The sequence below is a fragment of the Lolium rigidum genome, chromosome 7 (assembly GCF_022539505.1).
Source record: "Lolium rigidum isolate FL_2022 chromosome 7, APGP_CSIRO_Lrig_0.1, whole genome shotgun sequence".
NCBI lineage: Eukaryota > Viridiplantae > Streptophyta > Magnoliopsida > Poales > Poaceae > Lolium > Lolium rigidum.
This window is the reverse complement of record NC_061514.1, coordinates 129,181,054-129,207,757: the sequence shown is the minus strand read 5'-3', so window position 1 is coordinate 129,207,757 and position 26,704 is coordinate 129,181,054. Positions and strand designations below refer to the sequence as shown.

Sequence of the window (26,704 nt, the reverse complement as noted above, 5' to 3'; positions counted from 1 at the left end):
TATTTTTCGGTTTCTTTTGGGCTTAAAACAGATCTCTTAAACTGAACCTGTAAAACCGAAGAACCCACATGGCAGGCATTTTTCCCCTTTTCCATTTTTTCCTTTGTACTCTCATCTTCCTCTTCCATACTGTGACATCCCACGCTGCCCTGTGACAATCCCACGCTGCCATGTCCATACTGTGACAATCCCACGCTTCCCTGTCCATACTGTGGCAGGTAAGGGGATTTGGGTAAGCCACATAAAACTTCCATCGAGTGTGGATTTGTAGCCATCCAGGTGGCAATGTCCCCCTTTGGCTGTTGTCTGATAACAAGCTGGAAATCCAGTCTGCATTGCCCGTTATCCATCACAGTGCAACTAAAATCGAGGAGTTGTCTTCTACATTTAATTAGTCTCTACAACAGAGACGTGCAGCGATAAACACGGCCCCACTGACGCTTTGTCAGGCCACGCAGATGCCCTTGTACACCGATAAATTAAACGAGCGGGTGTTATGGCGCCGTATTGAGCTAGGCGTGCATTCGCGTGACACTGAGTTATGCATGCATGCACACGGCAATCAGCTATTCAGTGGCACCGGATCATCTTGCCGACTCTCCATGACGCCGAAGGGCATGCTAGAGCAGCCACTCAACGAAGACCAGCGCATTTGAAGCCACGAAAGCCACATCCTTGACCTGAATTTCCATGACGATAAGATCAATACAACAACGATGACAGTGACCGCTACAGATCACGGAACTTGTTCAGCTATTTGACGGTAGAGTACTGCCACGAGCATGAGTACAAGCAGTTGGTATCAGCATAGTTCCGCGAATCAATAACGCGGAACCTAAGCGTCTCTGAAAAATGAGAACTCCTCGCCTACCAACAGCGTCATGGAGTCACTATTACAGAACAATTATTCACAAACGGCTGAAATGACATGTCGCACAAGATAAAACTTACCGTCGCTATGCAAGGGTGGGTGATCCTCCTCTAAAGCGCGCACGGTTTATAAAATCATGTGCGATAAAGCCATCTATGGCATATGTCAGGTCTTGCTCTTGATAGCACAAGGAAGGGCCAAAGACATGGCCACGCCGGCCTAGTTAATTAGCTTAAGTTAATGATTTTGCTTTACTTGTAATGAATTATTAATGCTTGAGCCTGTCTCCACTTATAAGAGGCAGGTGGGGTGGTCGGGTGGATCAAACAATTATCAAATTAAATTCTTGTTCCTTTCCTTTCCTGTAAGTAGATTAGGTCGAGCCCGAGAGATCTCCCCCTTCCTCTCCCTTCGCCGGCTCCTTCTCAGTCATGGTCGATCGCCAGACCTGACAAGTGGTATCAGTAGCCTTGGTCCTCGGACCACCGCACCGGCGGTGGCTACTCCCTCCCTCCCTTTCCCATCAACGCCACCACCGAGTCGCCCAGATCGCATCGAAATCTGAGGAGGAAACCACCATCTATCGCCGCCACCATGTCTACTCGTTCCAGATCGACATCGCACGACAGCCGCCGAGATGACCCCACCATCCGCTCCGCCTCCTCCACCGACGCCGACCTAGCAGCCTTGCGTGCCCAGCAGCATGCAGAACGCGACGCACGCTCCGTCGGCCACCGCCTCCATCAACACAGGCAGAAACATCGGCTTCACTCAATGTGATGCAGACCCAGATCGAATCCATGGCAATGATGCAATCGCAGTTCTCGTCGATGATGTCACGGATGCAAAGCAGCATCGACCGTCTCGCTCTGGAAGAAGGTAACAACGCTCCTGCTCCTTCTGTTGTTCCCGCTCTGGTCTCCACCAGCAACCGCGCTTTCACCACACCTCCTCCACGCTCCAGTTCCACCCTATCCCCCATACTTGAGGTACCCACCCCGCAACCATCCCAAGCACCAACCTCTCCGCCATCTATGGGCACGCTCGCACCAGAACAACTTCCCCACCAACCATACACACAACCTACTCGATGAAATGACCTTGCATACTCATATACGCCTCCCATCGTCACTACCATGGAGGTGTCTACCTCACCGCGTCAACTGAACCAGTACACCACGCCAGCGACTCACCCACAATATTACCAACCAGTTGACAACCCAAGCCCATCCTTTTCCACTGCACCACCTCCCCAACAGCAACCCTTCCCTAACCAACAACGATATGATCAAACCTACAACCCACCATGCCAACAATACCAATACCAACACCCATATCAGCCACAGCACCACAACTCTTCCTACGCAGTCACAACCACCAACAATCAGCCCCACCAACGACAGTCAGTCCACGACTCCAACCCAACCCAAGAACCAATCCATCCACGGCAAACCACAAGACAATCAACAAACCATACTTATTCCAACAACACCACCTACCCACATGAACCACAACTCCGCACACCCCATGTTGACCTCCCTACGTCCCATGGAGAGAACCCGAGAGCGTGGATAATTGAAACAAAAGACATCTTCAGATTGGTGGGCATCATAGGTGAACTACGTGTAAGATGGGGACTAGCACATGTACGAGGTCAAGCAAAGACATGGCTGAGCAGCTTCGGTCTGGATTTACATCAGATATCGTGGGTGGAGCTCTGTCAAGTTCTGATTGAAAGATTTCCTGATACAATCACTATCGACCCAATGGAACAGCTACAACGATTGAAGCAAATCACTACTGTCGACAGCTACATAAATGCCTATGAGTCCTGGATGCAAGTGATCAAGAGAGGCCGATCCTATTTACCCCAAGACTTCTTCATCGATAGATTCCTGAGTGGCTTGCAAGACAACATCAAACACACAGTGCAATGTCAAAAACCAGATACATTACTATTAGCTTACCGGTTCGCTCGACAGTATGATAAAGCCTGCAACTCTACTGCTATGGTTCCTCGTCGACCCCTTCCCATCATTCTAGCTCAACAACAAGCTAGCAGGAACATTCTGCCTCGAGAATCCCCAAACCGCCCCAACAATGGAAGACAGAGGGCGCCTCGCAAATGCTGGTATTTTCCGGAAAATTGGGTGCCAGGACACCGCTGCCCAAACATGAAAAAGGCACTAAATGTGCTTATCATGCAAGGAAACTCTGATGACGAGGAGAAAGAACTGCACCAAATGCTCTTGCATGCCACTCTTGCATTTGTACCTCCGCCAACACTAGAAATTACATCGCCAGCAGTTGAAGCAACAGGAGCAGTACATGCGCCAACGAAACCAGCAGATGAACTAATGCATATATCAACAGCTGCTTACACTAAAGCTACTAGTGAATCAACCATTTCCTTGCTCATCTCCAGTTCCTGCAGTTGCACTAGCAGATACATGAAGTACAAACACCTTCCTGGATCGCCAATTCGCTATGGATCACAACATCTCAATGACACCAGCACCAGCCAGGCGTGTTAGAGTAGCAGAAGGAGGGGAATTACTTTCAGAAGCTATTGCTTACAACCACAACTTTTTGATAGAGGGACACACATTCTCGGCTGACTTCCACATACGCGAACTCAACGGCTCAGATGCAATATTGGGAGTGAATTGGTTTAAGCTGCATAATCAAGTCACCTTCGACTTTGTTGATCGGTCACTCACTATTGGACACGAAGGCACTACTTATACCTTCCAGGACCATGTAGTACCCATAAATAATTTCATTATCACACCAATGGAGTGTTCAAAGCTGTTTGTTGACCCAGCTCAAGGGTACATTCTATACAGCATAGAAGAGGTGGAAAACACACTCTCTGAACTAGAAAAAACAGTTCCTCTTGCTGAATTCCAAGAAATACTACAGGCATTTACATATGTGTTTGCTGAACCAGAAGGATTACCACCTCACCGTTCATCTGATCACTCCATTCCATTACTGCCTCGATCCAAGCCTCCAAACATACGGCCATACAGTATGTCTCATAATTAGAAGAACACTATTGAAACAATCATCAGGCAAATGCTCAAATACAAGGAAATACATCCCAACATCAGTCCTTTTTCTTCCCATGTGATATTGGTCAAGAAGAAAGACAGAAATTGGCGACTATGTGTGGATTTCCGAGGGTTAAATGACCTCACAATCAAGAATAAATTCCCAATTCCTGTGATAGAAGACTTATTGGATGAACTGCATGGAGCAACAGTATTTTCCAAGCTTGACCTCAGGTCAGGGTATCACCAAATCAGAATGAAAGAAGAGGACATTCCCAAGATGGCATTCTCTACGCACTTGGGCCATTCTGAATATCGTGTCATGCCTTTTGCCTTAGCAATGCTCCTGCAACTTTCCAGGAACTCATGAACACAATGTTCTCCAAACACCTAAGGAAATTTGTGCTAGTTTTCTTTCATGACATTCTCATCTACAACACTGACAAGGGACAACACAAACAACACATGCGTGATCACCAACTCAAGGCCAAGCTACAGAAGTGTACATTTGGTCAGGCTTCTGTTGAGTATCTGGGCCATATCATATCTGATCAAGGTGTAGCTACAGACCCAACAAAGATACATGATATTATGGAATGGAAAACACCAACCACTGTCAAGAAACTAAGGGGTTTTCTGGGTTTGACTGGTTATTACAGGAGATTCATTAAGGGTTATGCCACGATCTACCAACCCCTCTACCAGGCATTAAAAGGGACCAGTTTCAATGGGGTCCAGCTCAAGAGGCAGCATTTACCCAACTGAAGCATATCATGTCCACACCACCCTTGCTCAGACTGTCCGATTTTTCCATTCCATTTACACTAGAGACTGATGCTTGTGCAACTGGTCTGGGTGCTATGCTCATGCAAGAAGGACGCCCAATAGCACTTTACAACCCATGTTTGGGACCCAAGGCTAGCACCCAATCTATATATGAAAAAGAAGCATGGGAAATATTACATGCACTCAAAAAAATGGCGCCACTATTTCCTTGGCAACAAGATACTCATCAAAACTGGCCAACGGGCATTGAAATATCTAGGAAGCCAAAGATTACTAGAGGGTATTTAGCACAAACTCATGCTCAAGTTGCTGGAGTTTGATTACAGGATAGAGTACAAGAAGGGTAAGGAAAATACAGTTGCAGATGCTCTTTCCCGTCAGTTCCAAGAAGAGGAAAATGCAGACAAATACCCGCTTGCTTGCGCCACAATGGATTGTCTACCAGTATCTGCAGCAGTACCAAAATGGCTCGCAGAGGTGCATTACTCCTATGCCAATGACTCACACTGCCTCAAGTTGATCCAGGAACTAACTATTGATGCTGCAAGTCACTCCAATTATACACTTCAAGATGGTATTCTTCGGCATAAAGGAAAAATCTATATTGGCTCTTCAACAACTCTCAGGGAAAAGGTATTCAACAGCTTCCATTCATCAATATTTGGTGCTCACTCAGGAGTCAAGGTCACTTTGCATAAATTGCAACAAGTTTTCTACTGGCCAAAACTCCCACATTGCACAGCAGAACATGTAGCTGCTTGCCCTGTCTGTCAGATTTCCAAGACAGAAAAATTACCATACCCTGGCTTGCTCAACTCCTTACCTATCCCACAACAAAAGTGGACATATATCAGTATGGACTTTGTGGAGGGATTGCCAAAATCCAGGGGCAAGGATGTCAACTTGGTAGTACTGGATTGACTAATTAAATATGCACACTTCATTCCACTCTCCCATCCATACACAGCTCAGTCGATTGCTGACCTATTCATGACACACATTATCAAGCTGCATGGACCACCAATTACTATAGTTAGTGATAGAGATGTTATTTTCACCAGCAAATTGTGGAAATACATATTCTCTTCATTCAACATACAACTCAATTACAGTACAACACATCCCCCAGAGTCAGATGGTCAAACTGAGAGGGTCAATTAGTGCCTGGAGCAGTATTTGAGATGTATGGCTTTCCAACAACCCAAAAAAGGTGCCTCTGGTTACTGCGCAGCAGAGTGGTGGTACAATTGCTCCCATCAGACACCTATCAACATGTCACCATTCCTAGCTCTATATGAATACCCACCTCCTCTTCTACAACAAATACATGTGCCTCTCACTCCAACTGATGCCAACACAGTACACAGGAAGAAAAGGAGAACATGTTGCAACTGTTGCACAGGAACTTGGAAAAGGCCCAACTCAAGATGAAAAAATATGCTGATACACATAGAACCGACATAACTTTCAGTGTGGGTGACTTTGTGTACCTAAAGATGCAGTCATTCAAAGAAAAAGCACTCGGACGTGGACATGCACCCAAGCTGACATCCAAGTGGTATGGACCATTTCGAGTAATTCGGCAAGTTGGCAAGGGCTCGTACAAGATACTCCTACCAGAATCAGCTAAAATCCATAATGTTTTACATGTAAATCAATTGAAGAAACACATTGGTACCCAAACTATTCCCAATGACAAGCTCCCTCTAGTTACTGCTGAGGGAAAGATCAAGATGGAGACAGTGGGAAGCAATGACCAAAGCAGAAGAGTTTCCAAATTTCAAGCCTTGAAGTCTTGTCTCAAGGGGAGGGCTGTGTCAGGTCTTGCTCTTGATAGCACAAGGAAGGGCCAAAGACATGACCACGTCGACCTAGTTAATTAGCTTAAGTTAATGATTTTGGTTTGCTTGTAATGAATTATTAATGCTTGAGCCTGTCTCCACTTATAAGAGGCAGGTGGGGTGGTCGGGTGGATCAAGCAATTATTAAACTAAACTCCTATTCCTTTCTTTTCCTGCAAGTAGATTAGGTCGAGCCCGAGAGCTCTCCCCCTTCCTCTCCCTTTGCCGGCTCCTTCTCAGGCATGATCGATCGCCAGACCTGACAGCATATGGTTTGTTGACATAAATCTTTTAAGAAATGCGAGATTATCGCACACACGCTTTAGGCTTAGTTTGGCAACAAAGTTTTTCCAAAACTGAAGTGTTGCAAAACTAAAGTATTTTTTAAATGGAGAAGAAATACTGCAGTTTCTTGATACCATAGTATTTCTCAGTTTTGGCCAAAACTGCAGACCGTTTGGAAAGTGCTGTTTTTACAGTCCCTCTCAGGCTTTGACCGATTGTTATGTATGATCTCTTTCCTGATAGATGCGTGCATTTCTATTGCATGGATGATGACTTTGACCTGTACTGACATAGTGTTACGCCTTATGCATGGTTGTTGCATGGCGCTAGAGTCAGGCTGTTGAGCTGCTCCCTGTCCGAGACAATGAACGCAGACCGCCACCACCAAAGTCCCACGGGGCCACGTTGGGAAGCTCGGGGACGCGGCCGCCCCTGCTTCGTCGAGATATCGCTGATTTCAGAAGTCTGCTTGGGTGGTCGCCGCGTTCCTATCCATGGGCAGATCAGAGGCGCGTGAGGAGATTAAGCTCGTCCTCACCGACTCCTCGCCACGGTCGCGGGGCCGGATCAAACAAACGGGCGAAAGATAAAGGTATCTCTCCTTTATGGCTAGTAACGAACGAGGCGGGAACGTTTTTATAGGTTTCTCAGTTTCAAAAAAAAGAGGTCTGGGCTTGTTTTTTCAATACTTCAAAAATACTACAGTTTGAGAGATACTAAAGTATTAATACTGCATTTTGTAGTCATAGCCAAACACATCAAAGTATTTGAAACTGCGGTATTTTTAAAAACTGTGGTATTGCTCAAATACTTTAAAAAAACTTTGCTACCAAACACAGCCTTACTTTTTCTCGCGTGTGTTTCTGATAATCGGCGACCATGAATTTAAGCTAAACGTGTGATCCCCCAGCCCCAGCCGGCAGCCGCAGGTCGCACCACCGCGCAAAATTCACTCGAAAGAAAACAGAAAACACTAACGGAAAAAAACACGATGGCGAAGGATGGTGGCGCCGGTGAGCGGCAACCGTCGGAAAACAGCATCGTCTGGAGGGAGGAGGCGCGGAAGTTCCAGACGCCCGACGGCGAGGCCTTCCTCCAGTACCGCCTCGTCGACCTTTCGCGCACCTCCTCCGGCCGCGGCGGCGCGTCCCCGACGGCGATGGACATGGTCCACACGTACGTGCCGGCGAGCAAGCGCGGGCTGGGCCTCGCCGCGCGGCTCTGCGACGCCGCCTTCGCCCACGCGCGGAGCAACGGCATGCGTGTCATCCCCACCTGCTCCTACATCTTGGTGACCTCCTCTCCCCTCCTTTCCTCACCTGAACTACTCCGAGGTCAAATCAGATCTGCCGCAAAAAAATGAAAATGAAATCATGGTCGGTTTTTCAGTACCAGTAAAGGAAAATGGAATTCTTTATTGATATCTCAAGATTTGGGAAATTCATCGTTTTCAGGGATTTACATCATTTTGGTCTGGGCCATAGCTGTAGTAGCTTTGTCTGGCTATGTCTACATGAATCTTGTTTAAGAACATCTCCAAATTGATAGCTAATTGTTCTTCAACTCCTCTCAAAACATGGTCTTGAACAGGCTGCAATCTTGTGACCCTGACGCATGTTTCTTCAACTGCAGGACACATACCTTCCCCGCAATCCGGCATGGAACGAGCTCCTCTACAATGAAGACGAACCCAAACACGGCAACACCAGCAGTAGCATGTAGAAAAAGTTAATAGTGTGCTCACCGAGAAGCTGTGAGTGTGCTCATCTGCGATGTAATATACCACTGAATAATCAGCTGATCAGCCATGTCCACTGCATCTTGTAAGCCCTTCGATGCTGCGTCTGTTGCGCTCAAGATTCGGTGTTTATTATGTAAAAAACGTTGTAAGGTCGACCTTAAAACACTTGGTATGGAAGGCAGATGTTTAAACATAAACAGGTTATCATTTTCATGTACAAGCATCAGTAGACCAGAAAAACTGGATGAACATCTACCCACACGTACTACCAGAGGGCGGCAGCAACCAGCAGCATTTGGCGAGAGCCAGCAGTTTCTACACTGTGATTGTTCCGCATGGAGCATATAGATTCAGAGAAAATACTGACACAGCATGCAAAAACCTATACGATACAACAAAAGGGCACCCGTAATTCGATACAACAAAAGGGCACCCATAATTATGCATAGCTTTGTTCAGGCACCATGATATTATTAACTAGACTCAACAGTTACGCAATACAGCCTTAGATACCCATAGTTATACATAACTTTGTGTTGTGGGAGGGTGTTTCCACCCTGTTTCAACGTGGCGTTCATTTTATGGCCACATCAAAGCAGCAGCATACATACCATACAACAACAATCCTAAAACCTGAAAAGGAAAGACAAGTACTACATATGTACAAATCGCTCCAACATGAACTCGGTCTGGAACGAAATATGCTTATCGTCTCCATCCGCACCATAACCTTCGCATGCAATGAGAATTCGACCATTTCCATTCCCCGATGTCCTGGTACCTTCACGAGGTAGCTCACCCGGGGACAAAGTAATCCATCTTCTCCACTGGTAGGTTTAGCACTGAAGTATCAACCTGAAAAATGCAAGTGTTGAATCAGTTGTATTACTATGCTTGGGATAGAAATCAGTACGAGGCTACGAGCTGCCCCTTCCAACGACAAATAAATAAACATAGCACACACTTAGGGTAGATTATATGGCATACCTCCTCAAACGGAATAAACACAAAGGGAGTCAAACCCCTGCTGTGGGAAACAGCAGGCACGTCTGGGTCATGCGTCTCATTCTCCTCCCAGCCCTCAATAAGTTCAAGTATGTTGCCTTTCCAGTTTTTCAGTTCAGTCCCATTCACCCCTGTGGTTAGGATCTTTAAGACATCCAGCCTGTTATTTGCGCCTAGTGTAGTTCCTCTGACCCTGAAGAATGTTGGAGCAAAATTGGAAAATTATGGAAGGTGGTCATTAGCAACACCAATAGAGTCAATACCTACAGGCTAAAGCGCATAGATTTAAGTGAATACCTAAGGCGCATCCTAACAAGCGTGTACCTATGCCCTGGATATAGAAGTGCCATTTCTATCTGCATACAAGTAAGAGAAGCTAATGTTAGCAAATGATGGATAGTGCCACAGAATTCGTAGACAGGGTCCCATATGTTTTACCTGCCCATCCTCAGACAGTGTATAGTCGCCTTTAAACACACTATCGCCTTTTGATGCTCGGAGGTGCATGCACTTGACAACATCTTTAACTTTCTGTGGGGATATCTGCTCATCGCAAGAAAGCAGAACATCAAATGATGTTTCACAAATAATTACTATACTGTTCACCATGAGAAGAGTTCAAATGGGGACCTTGTAGAGGAACTTCCCGCTTGGAAAAAATCTCAAGTAACGGTAGTAGCAAACCTATAAGTCAAAAGAAAAGCTAATGAAGCTAACTTTGTAACAATAAGAAAAATCAATAATATTATCCTACAATAGAGTTTGCGAAGCAAAATTGTCTTCAAGTAAGCAAGAATTATTTCCGAAATTAACAGAGTGCCACCATACCACATTGACAGTTTTCTTGAACTGCCATTCTGTAATTCCAGTATGAATATATGTGTTTCTACTAACATAAAGACCTGAAGAAGCAGAAAATATCAAACGTCAAGGAAGAGACAACTCAAACATATGCTCAAGCAGACACATAAATAACAATACATTCAGGAAATTAAAGTAACTCTTTTCAGCTGGTCTTTGATAAAGTATTTACCAGGAAAAAATGCTACCTCCTAATACACTAGAACACGTTTCAGTGAAAGTGATATTAATAATAAAAAAGCGTAAATGATGTTTCTCAAGAAGAATGTGAGCACCCACCAGTCCACCACTATAAGCAGTTAAGCACCAACGCATAAATCAACAACCCAATATACCTTTCATACCATGCTTACTACAGGTCATACTAGCATCTGTGTTCTACTTGAACTATGTTTTGAAGCTCCAGACCTCAAGTGTGAGCAAAGCAGATGCGCAAAAAAGTTGGACATAGTCTTGTGAATCTAAAACTGCCTATGTTTTCAAGGCATAGCCGGTCCGAAGCCCGGGTAATGGAGGAAGGTTGTGATAGGCTTTGCGAGCCAACGTAAAAACCAGCCATTCCTATATATAGCCTACTCTAACTTGCTTGGGACAACCAGATTAGTTGTTGTTGCAAAAGATCTTGACAGAACTTCCATAAATCGTATACTTTGTTTTCAGGGTGACTATGTTACTAAAACCAGAAATAATTGGAATTTCTTAGGCAACGTGTTATGTGTAGGAACATAAGATTATGCTATATTGAGATATATGGAAGTTATTTTAATAGGAAAGAGGTAATTTAGAGTTAAGAGATCAGATCTGTATCTTTTAGATTATTACTTAGGGGTCAAGTAAGTCCTCCTATACAAGGGACATCATATGTACCAATTGGGAATCAATCAAGAAGAACATTGTCGTTTACTTTCGTCTACTTTTAAGCAATTGGGGTTTAGTTTCTTGCAATTTGGTATCAGAGCCATCTACGATGGCGGGCAAAGAAATCAAGATAGAGGTTGTGGAGCAGATGAAGATCATCGCGAAACAGTTGGAGAACCTCACACGCCAACGAGAGGAGGACCAGGTGTTCCTCGCTGGGCTGGAGCAGCGCTTGATGGCGCTCGAGCAACGACTGCCAGCCCTGCCCCCGCCACCAGTTTCCATGGATGCAACAGCCACCCATGACACCACCTCCACGTCCCTCACCAACAACACCTCTGGTGCCCCCTTCTCCAGTGGAGGAATTGCCACTGCCATCGGAATCCTGCCCACTGGGCAGATTGGCCACCTCCACCACTTCGCACCCCCACCTTACAGCTCACATCCCACGCCAAATCCCTCCCCAATTCTGCCTCCCACCTACCAGCAGTAGGTGCAGCTAACCCCCTCAACAAAAGGGATGCAGCTTGAAGCAGTGGAGGTAGAGAAACTACAAGGAGGAGCGGAAGTAGTGCCACCTCCTCCAGCAGCAGGATCAGAATTAGTCAAGAAATATCATGTTTTGCTACACCCACAAAGGGAGGGAGTTGTCTTCAGCAACTCTCAGAACACAAGGAGCTGGCGTTACACTTCATTAATGTGGGGTTACCTTGGGCGGCAACCGTGGCCACCGCCTGAGCAGCTCGAGGACAAGCTGCTTGTCAAGGGGTAGGTAGTTGTTATGTGTAGGAAGGATTATGCTATATTGAGATATATGGAAGTTATCTAAATAGGAAAGAGGTAATTTAGAGTTAAGAGATCAGTTTTGTATCCTTTAGATTATTACTTAGGGGTCAAGTAAGTCCTCCTATACAAGGGACATCAGATGTACAAATTGGGAATCAATCAAGAAGAATACCGTCGTTTACTTTCATCTAGTTTTCAGTAATTAGGGTTTAGTTTCTTACACAACGCCTGGTCAGGTTGAACAGATTCAAAACCAAAGATAATAACCCTCAATGCACTTTGCCATTTGAATAAATAGGATTGTATTAATGCAACATATCATACAATAAAATTCAGAAATGCTACTTGATATTTACCATCAATTTGGATTCTTGGTCTCTGCACCCACATTTTCCTCCAGGAAGAATCATATAATGACTGCACCATCTTGTAGTTTGCCTCCATTCCATTCCTCTTTATATAAAAAGAGTCAGATTTTTGAGGAACACGAATGTGAAAACCAACTAATTAAACAGATATGTATACTAACCTGCCACGTTTTCAGACAAGCGTTACGCCACAAAGTAGGATTGCGTGCAGTATATTTCCACTTGCGGCAGACACTAGCAGCCCTTCCTAAAGTATATGGGCTCATTCTTGCAAAGATCTGTTGAAAATATTGCCACAAAATAAGAACAGCAATATGGTGTTGATAACTGTACTCTTGCCACAAAACAGTTCAGCGAAACAATATGGATTAACTACTGTGATCTAATATTAGGATTTTTTTCTCACACTGATGTCAAGATAGAATGAGATACTTACCCTATGGTCAATCAAGAAATACTATTAACTTGCTTTAATGCAAATATGTTATGATATGCTGACTTGAATAGTGATGTTCACTTAAGAGGTAAGACTCCCTTTCATTTTTACTTGTTGTTTTGGAAACTGAAATGGTCTTGAATAAAAGCATTTGACTGCTACTTTTTTATATTAGCAACAACAGTACAGGCACTTTTGATGGAAAACCCACTAATATCATTACGATGGTGTTACAGATCCAACAGTTCTGCTTATGTTGGTATTATGAATTTTAAAAGTTCAACCGCTCACATTTTTGAACGACACCTATTTGAGAATGGGTACAGTACATAATTAAAACCGAGTTAATAATTTAGCACAAGATTTAAAATACATGCATAAAAAGATTGTAAAGGGTCCTATGCAAATACATAATCATCACCTCGATAAGCAGCTCATCAGGTAAGCACTGGTGAATAAGCGCCGGATCGGGCCTACTGCTCAAACTGCTGAATGGTGAGACGGGTGGAAGTCGTACTCCATATAGTTCTGTGAACGAAAGCGATAGAAGAAGGCACAAAGCTCGTAAATCTTCCATTATGCTAGAGCTAATGGACAACTCAGTGACCAATGAGAGTGGGGCCAGGGAACCACTTAATGTTGGTACTTACTCAGCCAAGGTCTATCAGTTGAGAGATATCTCGCGTTTCTTAGATCAAATGACATGAACTCTGGGCGAATATCAATGGAGATATCTGCATGAGAAGACAACGATGCATCACATAAGTTTTCCGAAGTGAGAACTTATCCAAAATTCTGCAAGAAAAATAAAGAGGCCTCAAAGTAGGATAGTTCCTGCATGCAAGATATGCTCAGATATGCTCTGTGCCGTCGGTTCTTTAAAGAAAAACACGGCATGACTCATGAACTCAATGTGCCTAGTGACCTTGTCGAATGTCGCTGAATTCTAGCCCTTGTGAATGTACTTCAAAGTTCTACCAACACTATACCATTCCTTCATGGCGCTGATGTGCCTTGTTGAATGTTAATTCGAATTATAGCACTTGGTAGATGTAACTCTAAGTTCTAATAACAAACACTATGCTGACGGACCATTATGCCTTGTTGAGTGTTCATTTAAATTCTATACACTAGTAGAGGCAGCCCTTCTTCCTTAAAAAAAGATGCTCCCCGGTCCCCGCTTAGGTAGTGTTTCATTAGGATAGGTGATGAGGTAGTGTGATTACACGTGATTTGGTGGCATGCCAGATGATTGTCTAACTAGTTTGTTCAACTAAGGAATGCTATCGGAAACCGCTGAACCATTTATCGGATTACTCCAACTGGTGAGAAATGATACACTATAATTACAGTTTTTCACAAAAAATGAGGCAAATCAGCACCATGATGGTCCCAATAAGTTAACAAACCTAGCAGCAAATTTTCCACAAAATATAGAGAAGAACTCAACGCAATATGAAAAAAGAGCAGAGAAATGACAATTTAAATCGTAAAGAAAAACCCAGCCATAACACACAGAAAACCAACAGCACAGAAATCCATTCTTCACCGCCTACCAACCTAAACAACTGAACGCAATTTAGTTGTTGTGCCAGTGAAACTCCACGCCCAGCTCAGCAAATTTAGAGTGGAGCCATGCCTAATCTAAAGGTGGATTGGCTAGGGCCCTGAGATGAGAGATTTGGATGCACAGAGGAGGAGAGGGGACTGGGCTTCTTAGTCGCCCGGCGCTCGTGATTGCGGCAGCCTCCCGTGCACGGCGGAGTAGGGGAATCCATCACAAGCCGTATTGGATATGGAAAGTTGATTTCTTTCGGGGGAAACAGCAAGGTTAACAAAATTCTCCGAATGAAACCACAAATTCGCGTGGAGTGAGTAGCCTTGTGTACCTGGGGACGCCATGGGGTGCAGAAACTCGGACGAATCGGAGCGAGGAGGGACGGGGAATGGCGGGGATGGCACGCGCAGCCGATCCCAATCGCGTGCGTTCGAAGGGGGGGAGAAGAGAGGAGACGCTCGAGGCCTCCACAGAGTTTTGTCTTCCTCTACGACCACAAATTTAAGGGGCATAAATTGATTGGTCCACCAGGTCAGTACACCCTGGTTTTACAACGTGACGTGTGACTAATTTAGCCCGCAAAATTTCTTTCCCACCCAGGCTGGCATTGATCTGGACTTGTGCTAAAAATTCTAGATAACTCCTTTACACCGATTTACCTCCCTCCCCTGTGCTAAATCATCCTCTCTCGATGACACATATCCATATCAAATCAGAGAAAGAGGTGCCACAAACCCTACCGTTGCCAGCCTTCTTCATCACAACCCTAACCAATTGTACCTAGAAAATAACCTTGTGCGAGAGATCAACCAAATGTATTCAGAAGCGCACTTATATTATTGTAACTCACTACCTGCCATATTTGGTGGTTTAGGAATGATTCTAATTATTTAATTGAATTTTAATTTAAAACTAAACTTCTCTAAATTGCTTCGAAATAAGTATTTCTTGAAATAAGTTCTAAATAAAATTAAGAAGGAACTAAAGTGTTTTCCTCTAGAGAAATAAAAAAGGAAGCGACCTAGGGTTCCACCCTATCCGCTGCCGCCATCTTCCCCCTCTCCCTTCTCTTCGATCGGGACCAATGGGGTCCGACATCCTCTATTGGCCACTCCGATGGCGAGAAGGGGTGGGGACCTCGGACCTACGCTCGGCGCTATAGTAAGTTCCCTAAAGTTAGAGATTGGCCAACCGACAACAACGCTATGGTGGCTATGATGGTGATGTGCGAGATAAGAATAAGGTATACCCACCCCCTGGTCCAACTCATCGGCGGTGATCTTGTTGGTGGTGTTGAGGAGGGTGGGGAATTTTCTGGCTGCTGGTCCCATGAGTGATGGATCTTGTTCAGCCTACCCGTGTTATCGGTTTAGTGCCAGAAGATTCAGATCGATTTAATGATCCAACAACGACAACTTCGGGTCTAGGGTGTTGGTCCTTATGAGCATGTGCACAAAGAATTCTCGCTTATCATCAACAACATCATGCCCGTTTCGGTAGGGGAGTGGAGACAGTGGAACGGCGTCGGCTCGTTGTGGGGCCAGTAATGGTCATTAGGTTATCCAAGAATTTCAATGTAATCTTATTATGTTTGGGGTGCTCCGTACTTTTTCTCTACTAGTACTTCTATAATATATCCAGATTTTTCTATACAACAATTAAGGAGAAGTTGGAGGCAAGTTTTTCTAAACAAGCTTTTTCGCAAAAAAAAAGTCTAAATAAGCTAGACAATGTTTATACTCCCTCTATCCCGGTTTAGAGGGCTTGTGTGTATCTCTAGATCATAAATTTTGAACATGATAATACATGATATATATTATAAAATATATATCATTAAAAAACTCACATGATATAATTTAATATTGTAAAAAATTAAGATATTAATATTGTATAATTAATATTGTGCTGACCAAATTTACAATCTAAAAATATGCGCAAACCCTAGGTGGGACTGAGGGAGTAGTATCTAAAATGCTTCTGTGTACAGGTCCCTTGTCTGTACAGTATAATTTCCCCGTTGCGGTTTCCTGTACTTTCCAGACACCGCGGAAGCGAAACGATAGGGGGCATCCAGTATGGCGGCAACCTTCTGCACCTACCCCGCCGCTTCCGCCGCCGCAAACCCTACCCGTCGCCGCCTCACTCCGCCCGCCGCCGTACCTGCTGCCCGGAAATCCAACCGCCAACCCCCCGCTTTCCTCTCTTTCCGGCGCCCCAATGCAGCGCTGCCGCCGCTCCGAGTAGCCGGCGCTGACCCACAGGTAAGATCTTTCGGTTCTGTCCGCACTGTTGTTAGCTATCAGATTTGGATTCTCTACTCGATTCGTGGAGAATTCGCCTCTTTGGTCCTCCTAGAGGGGTTAGCTGATTGGGAGGAGTGCTGTTTTCGGAGATTCTTTTCGATAAGATTACTCTTTTAGCTCAAGATTTGTCTTCCGTATGCATGCTGTGAAGTGTTATGTTTGTTGCTTCATATATATTTTTCAATTAAAAGTTTTAATTAGAGTATCTGAGCGACTAATGGTAAATTCTGATGGGTACGGACCGTACGGTAAGCTTGAGATAATTGATAGGCACTCAAATTACAGTACAGTAGTATGCTCTACACAAAAATAGCATTTAGTGAAGTTTCCAAAAAAAAAAGCATTTAGTGTTAGCCAACGGCTGGCCACATTCAGAAGAAAATAAACTTGGCAATTACATGGGTAAATGGAGAACATGGAAATGTTGTTTCGTCACTCATCAGCTAAACTTAACAAGACTGAGCATAGCCATAGAACAAGTAACTGTAGGTGTTAAGACACAGTTGCAGCATGTTAAGCTACTTTTGCTACCAGTGAGCCACAAGATTATTAAATGACCCAAATATTGGTACGTACATGGAAAATAATCATATGTTGCTGATTGTTTTTAGAGCTTCTTGTTATGTATTTGATGGAATTTGGTTTATCAAGTTTCACTAAACAGATTGGTGTTAGTGCAGGTTGTAAAAGGGGAAGATTTCCCTCCTATGAATGACCTAATTCGACTATACAAGAAAGCTTTTCTAGATGGAAACGATGATGTTGTTAGTGACATCGAGAAGGCAATCGCTGGCCTGGAGGAAGAGAGAAGTAAAGCAGCCTCTCAGTTTGAAAGTATTACAGCTGAAATAATTTCGGGGAAGAATAAGTTTCTTCGCTTGAATGCTGATCTCGAGAATTTCCGGAAGCAGACTGAAAAGGACCGTGCAAAGTTTACATCGAGTATACAAGTGGATCTTGTGCAGAGTCTGTTGCCTCTAGTTGATAGCTTTGAGAAGGCAAATGTAGAGGTCACCCTGGAGACTGATAAGGAGCAGAAGATTAGCACAAGCTATCAAGGCATTTACAAGCAATTAGTAGAAACATTGAAAAGCTTAGGTGTAGGGGTTATTGAAACTGTCGGCAAGCCATTTGATCCATTGGTAAGTACAGTTTTTTCTTTTCCATCACCCACTTTACTTCATTTATCGGAGCCACTTATTTAGCTAGTATCAACACATGCATATTGATGCTTTTTATGTTCGCTTTGGACGTAGTCTGTTATGTAAATGAAGTAGGCTTGTTAGTTAAACACTACATTTGTATCTCAAGAAGCGGATTGTTGGTAAGATGTTGGTCAAATGATTACTTAATATTTATCCCTGTTTCATATTTAAAAATGTTATGTTGTGATTTTAGCTTAGCTGCCAACTACATGAACATGCATTTGTGAATTTTAAATTATCATTTGTGCTGAGAAAGTCATTTATCTACTGCCTTGAACACAATGTTCGTTTAAATAATAATTAGCATCTAAATTGATTGTTTGTTGACAAAAATGTTTGTTTAAGCACATGCCATGGTTTGAGTTCACACATGCAGAATGCTTCCACCAGGAAATACAAAATCATGTTCAAGCTACTCTTTTCGCATAATAGGCAGCATAATAGGAGCTGATACCTTCATTTTCTTAGGTTCATGAAGCTATCGCAAGAGAAGAATCCACACAATTCAAGGCAGGGATTGTCTCACACGAAGTTCACCGAGGTTTCCTTTTGAGAGAGAGGGTGTTAAGGCCTGCCACCGTGAAGGTCTCTACTGGTCCTGGTGACCAAAACGTGAGCTCCGCATCCTCGGAGGAGCCTGTGGAGGATACCAAAGAGGATGCTGCTGTCTGAATCCGCCGTCAACCTGGGCAGAAGTAGCAAGTCGTTGTAGCTAGAGCACCATTGTTTGGGAGCTCACATTGTACTGTTAATATGGATATGGACCAGAGTCTTTTGATTCCAAAGGAGTCCCTTTTGAAACAACACATATGAGAATGTACATTTATGCTGATTGCAAGGATCCTAAAGAATTTTACCTTGTGCCATTCTACTGCTAGTTGTGTTTTGTCTGTGTAAACGCTAAAGATTTGAATGACAATGTACATTAACTTGTCCACTCGGATTAAAGCACATGCGTTACACCTGAAAGCGCATGTGCTTGGAGTTGGAGAGTAAAAAAAATGTTTTTTCATAATGCAAAATTGCAAGATATTTGAGGTTCTTATGTGTAGCATTGATGGTTAACAAGACAAACTGTTCAATACTACAAGCATTTTCAAAACTATGATACTCCACCGTATATCAGCCATCTAGGCACCTATAACTTCCAATATTGCAGGCTTGCTTGTAAACTCGACAACTCCAGTGGCAAACCCCAGGCAAAGGCAGCCGCTCTCACTCGGCCTGGCATCTTCATCTCTCAGGACGCCAGGGCACGGTGACGCTGATCGTTGTCACAAGCCACCAAGTTGCAGCTCAACGACTCCAAGGACCTGCTGAGGCAACCTTTGTCGAAAGAACAAATGGATGTATTGCATATCAAACTGTTTATACAAGAAATGTCAATCCTTTTGGATGGATGCACCATGGGACCAACTGTATGCCACGAATTACATGGTACACTTGCCCGCCAGGTCCAGGCGACGAGAACCACCAACCACCTCTACTCTACTGATTGAGCTAACCGTGCAGACCTTGGCTTCACAGGAGTGGCCAACATGGCCCTGGAAGTGTGTTTGTGTGTGCTGAGCTAACCGTGCAGCAAGCTATCTATTTATTTCCGCCTATACCAAAAAAAAAAAGCCCGTGTTGATCCGTCAAACTCTTCAACAGTTTCAGCAAAAAGATTTCATGCCTCATCAGAAGAACTTCGCGTAGTCTGGTGGCTGCTGGTCCCAAACCTCCATAAAACCTGAAACAATGAAAAAGAAATTAGAGATTTGCATCTCAGTCAAGGTCAAAGTATAAGCTAAATCGTAAGATGAGACACCACTTTTCCAATTGTACAGATAGCTGTGATTTGCCGACCAAAGTGAACATAGACACTACATTATCAGCATTTTCACTGTACTGCAGGTTAGCTTATGAACTAAACTTTTGCGCTTGTGAGTTCAGAAATAAAAGCTTAGGCATATCTTTTGTAGTCTTTTGAAATTTTAGCAGTCTTCATCCTTCAGTGTAAATAAACAAGAGAAACATTACGCAGAAACCAACATGATATGAAAACAGTCGCATGAGCACTTGAGTAGAGAAGTATCAATTACCAATATCAGTGAGAGAACCATATATTGGATCATCCATGACAGTGATGACCTGCAAGAACGAAAATATGTACCCATTACTTTGAAAGAAATGTGGGTAGAACGCATCTAAAAAATGTGGTAGAACAATGACACCATAAAATTTAGTCATAAAGTATATAGACTCCTTTGTAATGAATGACTAACAATACCAGGAAAGAGGAAACCTCACCTCTGACTCGTTTAGGCCCATCTCAGCATGAACATCTGTTTGTATTGGTGGATAACATGGCATATCAGCACCAAGGAAATCTGGAATTGCAAGATTATAATCATCTTGCAAACCAGGAAAAATGTTGGTGTTCACAGCAGGCTGCATCATAGTATCTATGCTTGAGTATACTATCCCGCTTCTGTTCAACAGTAGATTGTATCAGGACAGGAACAAATGCAAAAAAGTATTTCAAACATGTAAATCAGCAGCCACAACTGATAAACGAATGTTACATCAATGAACTTAATAAAGAGGAGTCAACTCAGACATAGATTGGTACGCCATTGAGAGGGTTGCACCATGTTAGTGACCGGATGGATTATGCAGAAATACTGAAGGGATGGTCGCACCATAGTTCAGCCAAAGACCATGCCACCTCGTCCATGTTCAACATTATTACGGCATTGTGCCACAAATGTAAGTTGTAAGTTTGGGTTAGAAAGCAGTGATAAGTTGTTGCTCTCTAGCTGAATTACTTTAAATCCAGCAGCTACAAATTAGTTTCATGCTTTTTTTGACTGTGAATGCAGTAGCTTATCATATTAATGGCATTATATGATTGTACATATCTTGCTGTTGCTGATACTAAGATGGCAAGATTTGCCAGGAATGAAACTAGGGTGGACACCTAACAGCCTATTTCTACCTATTACAGATTTTGTCAGTTCCTGATCCATATAACTGGTTACACAAAAATGGTCAGCTAGAGTCCAAGCATGTTTCTTAAAGGTCAGTCATAGTCAGTTCATAACGCTGAAAAGGATATGAAATGATCACTCTTGTATATCCATGGTTGTCAGTATTGTGATACAGATCCTAGTATCTTACGATACTAAACGATCCGTATCGCACCGTGTATCTCAATCCGGTGGTATCTTTGTCAGAGTGCGATACCATGCCTTGAATCGGTAGTATACCGATACTTCTACGACAAGCGATACGCCGATACCACACGTCAGTTAAAACTAATCAAAGAATTAGTTAACATGCTGACATCAGTGAACCTTATTATAAGTAGCTAATTGCTTCATTGGGTTCCTGTTGTGGACTAAACATGCTATTTGCCACCTCTCCATCGCTCTTGTGGCGTTAGGCAGCATGCTCCAAGTCTAGAATATGATATACAACTCCCTTACGAAAACAATATGCCATGGTACTATGTTTTCGTAGAAAAATGTGCTAGGTAACTATTTATTTAGTACATAAATCGATTGTATTTTGAAAAAATAGATATCTCATAGTATCATGATACGACGATATGATCCTACGATACGAGACTGTTGATGGAAAAAACGATACTACATAGTATCTCGATACTGAAAACCTTGCGTATATCTACCAGCAGAATGAAATGAGAGAGAGAAAGTAACTCACTCTGCTCTTGTAGTGTCACATGCACTAGGTTCAATTGGCGAGTCATCTTCGATATCAATAACAACCTTATCATCCAATGGAATGTGGGAATACATGTCAGTATTAGTTGCATTATCCATAGATGCTACGAAGTCCAAATGCTGCTGATTGCGTGTTTCCACTGAAGATACATTAGTGGAGCATTGGCCAAAACCAAGATCATGTCGTATCTCAGCATTCTCTGGACTACCAATCAGGTTCAGATCACGTATTTTAAACGAGCTAGATTGACCAAGCTTTTCCTCTTCCATTTTGACAACAGCTTCAGCTCCGATATTAGGTAATAATTCCACGCAAACTGTTTTCCCTTTATCAGCTGAATCAGTCAAGTCTTCATCTTGTGGTGGTGTGTCAATATTGTAAATTTCCACTCCTTCCCTGATTTGAAGCTTCAAGCAATCTTGATGAGATGTCAATGTAGGACATAGTCCATCCTGCTCCTTAGCCTCCTGAACTGCGTAATGTTGTGCAGTATTATTATTTTCTCTCATATCTTGTGTTTCTTTTTCTTGGAGAGTCGCTTGTTCCACCATTTGATTGCAAGCAATGCTTGGCTCAGTATCTTCCAGGCAAACAAGGCCATCTTTATTGCCTCCCTGAACGTCAGTCAAGGAGCTGCCACTTGCTACTTCATCAATCAGCGTCGGAGGAGCCAGATCTACCTGTTCGGCCAATGCAGCATCTCTACGGGCCGGTGCTCCATTCCTATGCGCAAGTACTGATCGTGGTCTTGTTGGGGCTCTTGCAAAACTACACTGGCTAAGCAAATTCTGGCAATCATCATTGAGATCATTCTGAACGGTTGATACCTTCTCGTCAGAAGCCTTATCTTCAGCCTTCTCATCCGAAGCCTTGTCACATTCAGCCCTCTCGTCCATAATACTAGTACTACCATCAGGCTTGTCAGGCGAAACCTTGTCATCTGAGCGCAAGGGCGAATGCTTTATCTCTCCCTCCTCATCAACACTAGGAGAAGAGTGATTAAGAATACTCTCCCCGTTCGCCCCTTGCTCCAAGACCACTGAACTGGACACCTTACTATCCTCCTGCATCTTGTTAGAATCATTCTCATCCTGCAGGGCATCAACACTTGTCATGCCATTGCTGTTAGGGATCACCTTCGACCCAGTATCCTCCAACTCCGACTCTCCCACAGCCTCCACCTTTGAAGCAGGTCCCTCCCCAGCCACCCCGGACAAGCTACTCCCAATGTCATCAACCACCCCACTCCCGCGCCGCTCCCTCCTATACCCAGGAGCCGAATCCTCCTCATCGTCGCCGTCGTCGTAATTCCGGCTATCCAAGTAACCCCTACTACTCCTCTCTCTATCCTGGCCCCAGTCTGAATTCCTATTGTAAGCACCAAACTTCCTCTTCCCCCTCCCATTGTAGTTACCGCTGTTGTAATCGCTACCATTGTTCCGCCGCGAGCGGGGGTTAGGATCGCTGTACTCGTCGTCGAGCCGCTGGCGGCCGTTCCGGCGGGAGTCGTAGAACGCAGGGGCGTCCTGCAATGGAGGCGGCATCTGGCTCCATCCGGCGCTACCGCCGCGCTGCAGGGACGCGGGCGGGAGCACGCCTTTCGCCACCAGGTACTCGGCGGCGAGGCGGCCGGCCTCCATGAGCACCTCGTACCTGTGCTGCGGCGGCATGCCCGGCGAAATGGGCGGCGGCGGCGGCTGGTAGAACTGCTTCCGCCCGCGGCCGCCGCGGCCGAAGCCGCCGCCTCGCGCGAAGTGCGGCATGCGGCCGCGGCCCCGGCCGCCGCCGTGCTGGTACTGCATCCGGGGCTGGTCGAACCGCTGCAGGCTCACGCCCTGCTGGCCCCGATCCATCCGCCGGGGGCAGATGCAGCACGACAGAGACCACGCGCGCAGGCCGAAAGTGGGCGTCGGGATTAAAAAAATGCGGGAGGCCGCTCGGCCGGAATCGGAGGAGCCCAAGGCCGGGCGGGCTGCGGCTGGCCGGCCGGTTTACGGGTGGACGGCGGCGGCGGGGCGCCGGACCATCGGAGGGCGCGTGGAATCGGGTGGAGATTTGGGGTCACCGGAGTCGGAGCTACGAGAAAAAGGTGGAGGAGGATAATTTTGCGATGAGTCAAATGAGGAGTTGTGGTTTCGTTTTGCTGTTTGGTCGTTTCGTGCTGGGGTACACGTGGGTCTGCCGTGGAATATCCAGAGGTGTTGGCAGGGTGACAGGTGGGCCAGGGGTTTGTGGAGCCCGTGTGTCGGTGAGTTTTGAGGTGCTCGTGTGGACATTGTGCCCCGGTTTCTTGATTAGGTTGGACACGCTCGAGGCACCGACCGGAGTGAGGATGGTGGTAGGTGCACAATAGATGTAGTAGCACTTCCCACGCTACTACAATTCTCAAAAGTGTTTTCTTGAACAAACCATCCGCAAAGGGTCTTTGACACATGAACACAGTGCTCCATGCACTTTCAGATTTTTAAAACTTCTAAAACCTCACACTTCTATGTCTCTGCAAATCATGGTGTTAAATATATAGATAAACATATACAGTACGGATGTATGCAAACAAGTCCCGTTAAAAAATACGTTGTATTTTGGGACATATAAAAAAGGCAAATTTCTGACAGTAAAATGGTAGTACAACAGCACTAAAAAAGTATATTTAACGGCATATTTTTTGGAGACATAGAAATGTGAGGTTTTGAAATTATCAAAAATCTGAAAGTGCATGGAGCACGGGTGCCCATGTGCACCAAATCCCCTCTCCATACTCACATTCGTTTTATTGTTGTTTATCACTTGTTAGAAATGTTTTTTCACCAAAAAAATACCACATCTGGATCAACCGACGTACTTACTAGAAATGGAAGTGCAGAAAATGGTGCAGGTAAGTTTGGAAATTATTCTCATTGGTCCACTCGCTCAACATAATGTTTTTTCAGAGTTCAAGTTTGGAAATTATTCTCCTCGGTCCAAAAGTTCTTGTGTCGCTTGTTCAGCACAAGGTCATTTCCACCTCCTCTGCTCCTCTAAATACACTCCTCCCTCATCTTCAAGACATATGAGGTCTCCACCAAGTCCTATGGGCCACAGAGCTCTAGGAAGATGGAGAGGGCGGGGAGAATAAGCCCGGAGTAACTAGATTTGATAATACACGTTGATGGAGAAGTTGACACAAGAAATCTTTGCGTCTCTACCTTTTGATTTCCTGGCCTACTAGTGTTTCCAAATCATATCTACCTCTCATTAGCCTTATAGAAAAGATCCGGGCCGAGTAACTTCTTCTCTCCTACGGGTGATCTACACTTCCGCCTATACATATCAAGGCTTCGACAAGGCATACTCATTGATGACGAACCCAAGGCAGCAAAGGCATGCTCTATAAACAATGTGGTGAATTGGGGATTCTCATGTTGCACACATTTTTTCGACACGCTGCAAGAATTTTGTTTTCTTTGATGAAAACAATTGTGCAGCAACATGCTGCAATATGCATTGACTTTGAATTTTTGTTGCAAATATTGTTTGGTGTTCATGTTGCAAATGTTATTTGCATCTGGTACAGTTGTTGGCTATGTTGCATATTGCGACGTTTTTTTCTGAACTATTTGTTATGATCAATGTGGATTTGTTGCACATGTAGTTTTTTGTGCACTGATGTTTTTGAAAGGCTTTGATGATTTAATGTGGTGACAATATTGCAAACTAAAAAAGAAGTATTGAACTTTGGTAGTTTTCATGTTGCGATAGTTGTATGTTCTTGATCTCACGTTGAAGTGAGAACAAACAACGAAGGAGATGGCCAACCGGACGAAGGCACGACCCCTACAATAGCCCCATGATATTATTTAGTTATTACCCTTTTGAAAATATAAAATAAACCATTTTTAGACTGAAGCTCGACTTTGAACTAACAAAGCCATCAACCGGTCAGGAGTACAAGCAATCTTGAAAGTTAAACAAAAAATGTGGTTAGCTAAAGACCGATAAGACAAAAACTATAAAAGTACAATTCTTCCGCTGGACATCTTCAAGCGCCTAAACACCTCACCAAAGAAGTGTATCATATCATATCAGCACCTCACAAACAGCCAAGCTCCCATAAGACCACTAACACCTAGACCACCATCATACCGCACTATCGAGAAGACACACCTTTAGGATCAAAGAAGTAGGGAGCTTCATGGCAACGCCTATAGGAAGGTAAACGACGCTCGGGAGCATCGCCGTTTCAGGAACATTATGAACTGTGCCAAAAAGCTTTTGTGGAAGCTCCAACACCTACCCCAAGAAGCCCCTATGTCTTTGCCCAAGCAACAAAGATAGCCTCCATCTGGTGAAAAACATTGTTATCCTCATGTAGGCATGGCTCGAGGGCGGCCACGCAAACCAGGACGCACGCCTTCTAGGAGAATAAGAGCTAACTCAGCGTAGGAAATCAACAAGGGAGCCCATGGATGAACTTGAAGGAAACCCAGGTCAATATGGTAGCCAACATGGCATATGGAGGACTGAAAGGACACGGATGTCGCCTAAAGGGGGGTGAATATGCGGTTTAAAACTTTTACGAGATGGGCTTAACAAATACGGAATAAAACTAGCGTTTACTTTGTCAAGCTCGAATCCTATATACTATGGTTCACCTATGTGCACCAACAACTTATGCTAAGCAATATAAACAACTAGGTGATAGCAAGATATATAACTTCAAGCACGATGGCTATCACAAAGTAAAGTGCATAAGTAAAGAGCTCGGGTATAGAGATAACCGAGGCACGCGGGAGACGATGATTTATCCCGAAGTTCACACTCTTGCGAGTGCTAATCTCCGTTGGAGAGGTGCAGTGGCTTAGTGCTCCCGAATGCCACAAGAGGCCTCACCTTGAGGTGTGGTTGCTCGATGCACACCAACGCCACAAAGGCCTCACCCCAAGATGCGGTACTCACACCACACACCGAGCGCCACGAAGGCGCCTCACCTTATTCTCCGGTGACCCTCGCCACAAAGGCCTAGGTCACGGTTCCACTAA

The 26,704-nt window shown here is 44.4% G+C and overlaps 4 protein-coding genes across 4 annotated transcripts; 2 read left to right on the top strand and 2 right to left on the bottom strand.

The window, feature by feature from the left end:
• Nucleotides 1–7,765: 7,765 nt before the first annotated feature.
• LOC124677212 (acetyltransferase At1g77540-like) lies at nucleotides 7,766–8,784 on the top strand. Its single transcript, XM_047213211.1, has 2 exons — nucleotides 7,766–8,127; nucleotides 8,469–8,784. Exons 1-2 carry the CDS (start codon nucleotides 7,828–7,830, stop codon nucleotides 8,556–8,558), a joined length of 390 nt encoding a protein of 129 aa, XP_047069167.1. The 5' UTR covers nucleotides 7,766–7,827; the 3' UTR covers nucleotides 8,559–8,784.
• Nucleotides 8,785–8,981: 197 nt separating this feature from the next.
• On the bottom strand, nucleotides 8,982–14,917 carry LOC124673700 (F-box protein 7). The gene is made up of 11 exons (XM_047209726.1): nucleotides 14,781–14,917; nucleotides 13,542–13,625; nucleotides 13,313–13,419; nucleotides 12,617–12,733; nucleotides 12,444–12,540; nucleotides 10,411–10,484; nucleotides 10,213–10,266; nucleotides 10,021–10,125; nucleotides 9,880–9,938; nucleotides 9,565–9,775; nucleotides 8,982–9,432 (listed from the first exon to the last, which is right to left on the bottom strand). The coding sequence occupies exons 1-11, from the start codon at nucleotides 14,791–14,793 to the stop codon at nucleotides 9,373–9,375; spliced, it is 981 nt and encodes a 326-aa protein (XP_047065682.1). The 5' UTR covers nucleotides 14,794–14,917; the 3' UTR covers nucleotides 8,982–9,372.
• Nucleotides 14,918–16,475: 1,558 nt separating this feature from the next.
• Nucleotides 16,476–18,890, top strand: LOC124674171 (protein GrpE-like). The gene is made up of 3 exons (XM_047210209.1): nucleotides 16,476–16,710; nucleotides 17,433–17,894; nucleotides 18,426–18,890. The coding sequence occupies exons 1-3, from the start codon at nucleotides 16,525–16,527 to the stop codon at nucleotides 18,627–18,629; spliced, it is 852 nt and encodes a 283-aa protein (XP_047066165.1). The 5' UTR covers nucleotides 16,476–16,524; the 3' UTR covers nucleotides 18,630–18,890.
• Nucleotides 18,891–19,284: 394 nt separating this feature from the next.
• LOC124674722 (uncharacterized protein At4g26450-like) lies at nucleotides 19,285–23,488 on the bottom strand. The gene is made up of 4 exons (XM_047210770.1): nucleotides 21,666–23,488; nucleotides 20,250–20,430; nucleotides 20,042–20,090; nucleotides 19,285–19,689 (listed from the first exon to the last, which is right to left on the bottom strand). Exons 1-4 carry the CDS (start codon nucleotides 23,486–23,488, stop codon nucleotides 19,637–19,639), a joined length of 2,106 nt encoding a protein of 701 aa, XP_047066726.1. The 3' UTR covers nucleotides 19,285–19,636.
• Nucleotides 23,489–26,704: the final 3,216 nt, after the last annotated feature.